The 6000-nt window shown below is 33.9% G+C and overlaps 1 protein-coding gene across 1 annotated transcript in view; it reads left to right on the top strand.

Moving 5' to 3' along the window:
- The first annotated feature begins 1458 nt into the window (after nt 1–1458).
- CEP128 (centrosomal protein 128kDa) overlaps nt 1459–6000 on the top strand; it is a 112874-nt gene continuing 108332 nt past the window's right edge. Inside the window, exons 1-2 of the mRNA XM_009993920.1 lie at nt 1459–1605; nt 3027–3113. Coding sequence (XP_009992222.1) covers nt 1459–1605; nt 3027–3113 — 234 coding nt within the window. The remainder of the gene's footprint in view (nt 1606–3026; nt 3114–6000) is intronic.

Here is a 6000-nt window from a genome sequence, read left to right as displayed (position 1 = left end):
GCAAGGAATATTTTTGTACTTGAGTACAGACGAGTACATTGGTTTATTCTAATGTCTGAAGGCTTTCTATTCAAGTCTGGGGGACACAAATTTCCAACCTTTTAAAACTTAAATATAAGGCTTTGGAAAAACATTGACTCAGCTCTATATAAATTACAATATGAAAACTTAATCCCATCCATAGTTTCTTTGAAAAAATTCTGCTCCAATAACAAGAAAAATTACACCTTTACTGTGGTCTTTTTTTGTTGACCACGGGACTGAAGAGAATTCAAGAGTCTGTCAATCTATTTCCTTTTTCCTAAAGTAGGCTCAGACTGTCTCTCCTAAAAGATGCTGTTAACACAGGTCTTATGATGGTGATTCCATGACCTTTAGGCAAACTGCTGCAGTGTGTAATAGTTTAAGAAAAGAATACTGCCTTACCTTCCTCTTGAGGGTTGTCATTTTAATCAGTTACTATGTGACTTTACTGTAGCAGTTATAGCTGCCTGCTTCACTCTAGGTTCTCTCTTGGTACTGGTCTCCAATTTGACACTAAATTTCTCTTAACTGCTGTATGAGTTCTGATACTCAGTTTCTCTTCCATTTTAGGAAAGCTTTATTTAGTTCATGTTTCTTTAGCTTACTTTTGTGAATGTCATGTGTGTCCCAGGTCTTAAAAAAACCAAAAAGACCTCTATTGCTTGTTCCCTATTTAACAAATTTAGTTACTCATTACCAGATCGATTGATTTGATATCAATGCATACATTGGTTTTTTATTTTTTTATTTATTTATTTTTTGAGAACAGATCTTTTGTTGGAAACTTTAAATAGTATATTTTAGTTTTTTCCACGTATTTAAATTAAGGTCATTGGTCTATAACTTCTGGGCCACAGTTTTCTTTTCCTTCTTTGTAAGACACTGCACTTACCTTCTTCCATAATATCACCACTTCTTCTTGAGTCATTAAGATACTGGTTTGTAGACTTGCTTTAGACAGTTGGTTACTTAGGGTTATTTGTCTTAGTTGGCCCTGGGCAATCTGAATATGTCTTAGCAAGTAATGTGAGGCAAAGGGGAATATTTCTGTAGAGCAGAACAATTGATAAAGCCCTGATGTCTCCACCGTATGTTTTCGATAGAGAATTTGCTTTCAGCTATGGTCTCATCCTGGATACTGAACACTTAGAAGTAGCGAGAGTCCATCTTTTGAGTTACTTCTTCCCTAATGGGCTCTGCCTCTTGCACCTTGGTGCTGCTTCATGATGTGAACAAACATAATAACTGAGTAGCAGTTGGAAGATTTGCTTCAAAAATGCATCCTGCTTATCTGAACTAGAAAGGCTACTGTAAATGTTGTCTGAGTCTATGAATTTGCTTTGGGAACACTGCAAGTCAGAGACTGTTCAGTTACAATCGGGATTTAACACTCATTACTTTTTCTGCTCTTCCCTCCTAGACTCTGAGATACTAATGGCAGATTCATCCAGCGATTCAGACAACTTTCTTAGAGGTCGAATAGGAAGGCGACCACCTATGAGAGCATCCCACAACAGAGCCCAGAACTATGGTGCTGAAGAAGTTACAGAGAAGATCCATACTTTAGCAAGCACTTTACAGGTTGTTTACAAAATACAGTTTTAAATTATTTATAGAGTCTGCATTTCTGTAAAGGTCAAATTTTCATTTTCTGAAATTGTGGAAAATACTTAATTATGGGAAATGCTGTTTTCTGTACAAACCAATATGTTTTGGGAAATTGATCATATTGCCTCTGAGCTGAAAGTATATGGCTTGTTACACTTTCACACAGCCATTATTTCACGAAGTCATAGAATAGTGTTAGAAAAATTGAGGTATTTAGTAATACTGCTTATAAAGTTAGTAAACGGAATAATGCCAAATAAACTTTGTCAGATTCTCACAAGAGGCATTAAATTTTGTAGCAGAAAGTTCCAGACCCATCTTTGTTGTCTTGTACTGTGTAAAATTTCCCAGTTCCTAATAAAGAAAATATGTAGGCAGTCAATTCTGTCATGAAGGAGTTTATAAATCTGGTATTTTCTAGATGTACAACATCACAGTGAAAAGCAGTGTTTGTAAGCTTGGAAGAGATCCATGTCTGTGCAGGAAAAAGTGTTCATTTAATTCCTGCTTCTTCAGTGGGTACAGTGAAGGAAATCTCTGAGTCTGTTTTGCAAGTGGGAGGAGATATTTGGCTACCTTAACACCATTTATTGTTTGAGAAATCATTTGCATTCTTCTCTAGTTGGCAATTCTGAAAACCTGGAGTGGATTAGCTTATGTATTACCTCTTGTATTGAAGTAATGTTTGCTGGGATTTTTTTTTCTTCTTTTTAATAAGTGAGAAGAGAAAAATCCATATAGAATGCTGAATTTAAACTTCAAAACTACTTATCTGAAAAATGATCATCAAGGTAGAAATAGATGAGTTAATAAGAATGAAATCTCACTATTTTTTTGAAATAAAGTCTTTGGTATTGTCCTGTTTCTGTCTAGCCTCTTTCTAGCTGCTCTGCTGAAATTCTAGTTTTAAGCTAATTGCTTTTAAAGGACTGCTTTTCAGAACATCTGCCATCTGATTAATCTTTTAATCTGGTCAGAGAATCCTTATGCAGGAATCTTATGCAGAGAGCTTGCCTAATGTGTTGATCTTCAAAAATTTGTTATTTCTCACTTAACTTAGTCCTCTTTTACAGGCAGGTAAGGTTAAGATCGTTGGAATAAAAAGGTTTTTTTACAGAATGGTTGAAACTTAAAACACTTTCTGTTTGAAGCTGAGACCTTACTGTTGTACTGTAAGTGATAGTGTGTGGTTTTGGATTTTTATTTTTTTCCTTCCCTTTAGCCATGTTTACACCTTCAGATTCTGGTTACTTGAATGGATTTTGAATTCGTAGACCCTTTAAAAAGTGCTGTTATCAATTTACTCTTAGAAACCAAGAATGATAAAGACAACAGTAATGTTTGATTAAAGGAGGTTTCTGTTTTAACTTTTCTTCCTCAAACTTTTTTTTAAGGATACCAACAGAAATCTAAGACATGTTGACCATTTGCTAGGACAATACAGAGAATACAACAAGGAACAAACCGAAGCAATAGCAACTGTGAGAAACATTCAGTTTATCTTAACTTCTTAAATCTTTTCTGCTAATAGCATTCATAGCTGAAGACTTGGTAGTAGTGGACAGAATATATCAAGAGTTCAGTAGATGTAAACAGAAAATTTTCATATTTTTTTTAGCAATTTAAATCAAACTATAGTCATATATAGTGAAACTCTGGCAGGTCTTATAGCTTCATTACTTTTCTGGCTTATAAGCACCACAAAGATTGTTATGTTATAATATTATGCCAGGTACAAAATGCAGAGCTGAAAACAAAAGTCTTAGGAAACATATTTATTTTGCATAAATAAATGATCAGATCAAAATTGATTTACAGCAGGGAATGTGATTGTGATCACACTGCTTCAGGTTTTTTTCCTGTCATTCTGCAACAACTTTTTAATCTGTTGACCAGCTTTTTCTGAATTGCAGAAGGGGTGAAATTCTCATAAATATGAAGCTTCTACGAGTTAGAAAATAGGTATCTAGGTAGAGAAAGTAGAAAAAATAACTGCTGGTAGGGCAAGAAATGTTTATAACTTGGTTACAAACAAACTCCAACAGGTGCTGCTTTGAAACAGATACATATGACAGGTAGGAGTATTTTGCATCTGAGGGTAAAGAAAAAGAGGGGGAAAAGCAAGTGTGTAGAAAATAAGGCTTCTTTTCTTCAGACAGCTTGCTTTCTAAATCAGTATGCACAAATTCTGCAAGGAAGTAATTTGGGATATTATATGCCTTTTCTTTCTGTTTGAATGCTGCATCTGTATTTATAAGCTCTACTTAGGTATTGAATGTGTGGAGTTTCTGATGGGCATTGGAACAATTTAAGATTGTCTGTTTTTAACAAATGTGTATACTAAATGGAGTTCAGCATTGTTATTCTGGAAAGATTTTCCCATAGGAACTACCAAGTGAGTGAGACAGCACTCAAGTTTATTTTTTATTTCAGGTCCATTCTTCTTAGTCATGCCAGGTGTTTTTTATTAAGGCACAAGTGGAGGAGAAATCTAGACATGAACCATCTTGTGCTTGAGCTTAAAATAATAAACTTCGTCTTATTAGTAAAGATAGCATGTTTCTGAGTTCCTGTTCCCTTTCTGAAGCAGAAGTGTGCACTTGCATATATTGTATGAATTTGATATGTGGGAAGAAGCAGCTGGAATCAGGAAACAGTGAATCTGTTTTCCTTCTACAATAAATATTTAAGAAAAACTTGAATATATTTCTTATTTGGATGGTAATTTTTTTGTTTGTTTTTTTCACAATAATAGTCTGTCAAGTGTTCTTACTATATGAGACAAGACTATTTATCTAAGAATATTTTGCTTCAAATGGGGTATGTGTTTCAGTTCTGTCATTTGTGCTGACTATTGTACTGTCTGACTCTTGAATTCTTTGTGATCTTTTCCTTAAAAGTACTTTCTCAGGCCTTTTTGAAGCATATTTGCATTCATGAATTGGTGACTGTTGGGCTGCTGAGGAGCTCTTTTCCATTCTACTTTATAAATTACCTTCACAGGGAGATTTGCTGCTCAGAATTTTATTTCATTGTTGCTATTGTTGATCCTCTAATGGAGGGAACATTATACTCTCCATATGTGCTCTGTTCCAGAGCAACGTTATTCTCATTTTTTTTCTGATAGCACTGATGCTTATCTCTTTAAATAAATTTAAAAAGCCCAACAAAACTAAACCTAACCAAAAGAAAGAAGAAAAAAATAGGGAAAACAAAAAACTTTAGGCACTGTTTTGTTGGGATTTAAATAGCTTATAAATGAGATGTTGAGGAATGGAATTCAGATTGGTTAAAATGAAGGGTATTTTTAATATCTCTGTTCTACTGTGACTAGCCTCTCTTAATTCTTTTAATAAGTAAGGTTTTGGTTATGGTTTTTTTTAAAGATAAGACAAATACCTTAAAATATGACTGTGTTAGTGTAAATTTTTAACACTTTTTGGCCATTCTTCTGTTCTAAAGAAACAGATTGAGGAGTAAGGCTGTTAACTCTGGATACTGTCATGTTTCTTTGTTTAAAAAAATATTAATAATAAAGAAATCCAGCTGTCTGGTTTCAAGTAGAAAGAATAAAAATGAGTGCTTTAAAGCTAAAGTATACAAACTGAGCACCTGTAGATTAAATCAGAGTTTTTATTGTCCTATTGAAGATGCAAGAAATGTCTTTGACAGAGCCAACTTACACTGGAAAACTAAATCCTTGCTGTTTGTTCTTTGATCCTCTTGCATTTTTGTGATTTAAAAAAAAGTTTTAGCTTTTTTGAATACAGAAGTGGTCTTTTGTTATGTACATGCATTGTTGTATGTTCTTCTGCTTTAAGAAAGCATTAGAAAATCCCTAAGGTTTTTGGTTTCAGATTTTCTTTGTGATAATAAAGTTGTTTGAACAATGCCATATAATGAAAATATAATGCTTTAAAAAGAACTTAAACAAACATTGAAAGATTCAGAAAGCTTGAAAGTAGTGTTTTATGCTTTGGGAAAAAAATGTTGCCCAGAAAAAGAAGCAATGAGTTGTCTATAATTCTGCCAGACTAAAGCAGCAATTCAATCATTGTGTACAAGCCACTGTTAGGGAGAGGAAAAGTGAACCTTTAGAAATGGATGTTTTGTGGATTGTCAAATTAAAGGTGTGACAAAAGCACACCTTTGGCTAAGAATCAAGGTTAGCAAATGCAGTCTTAGAAAATAAGAGGGAAGTTCGAAAAATTAGGAACTTATTTAGGAATATAGTTAGTTCTGAATTCTTATATTGGGAATGGGAGCTTTTTCAGGAAGTGTGATGCCTAAAAGTAGGGCTTAATGTAAAGCTGTTAGTGAAATTTGATAGCCATATGTCAAATTGTTTCCAGGTAGGGAATTCCAATT

The sequence above is a fragment of the Chaetura pelagica genome, unplaced genomic scaffold (genome assembly GCF_000747805.2).
Source record: "Chaetura pelagica isolate M959 unplaced genomic scaffold, ChaPel_1.0 scaffold11, whole genome shotgun sequence".
Lineage (NCBI taxonomy): Eukaryota > Metazoa > Chordata > Aves > Apodiformes > Apodidae > Chaetura > Chaetura pelagica.
Note: the sequence above shows the minus strand (reverse complement) of the source record. Positions and strands in the feature narration are given on the sequence as shown.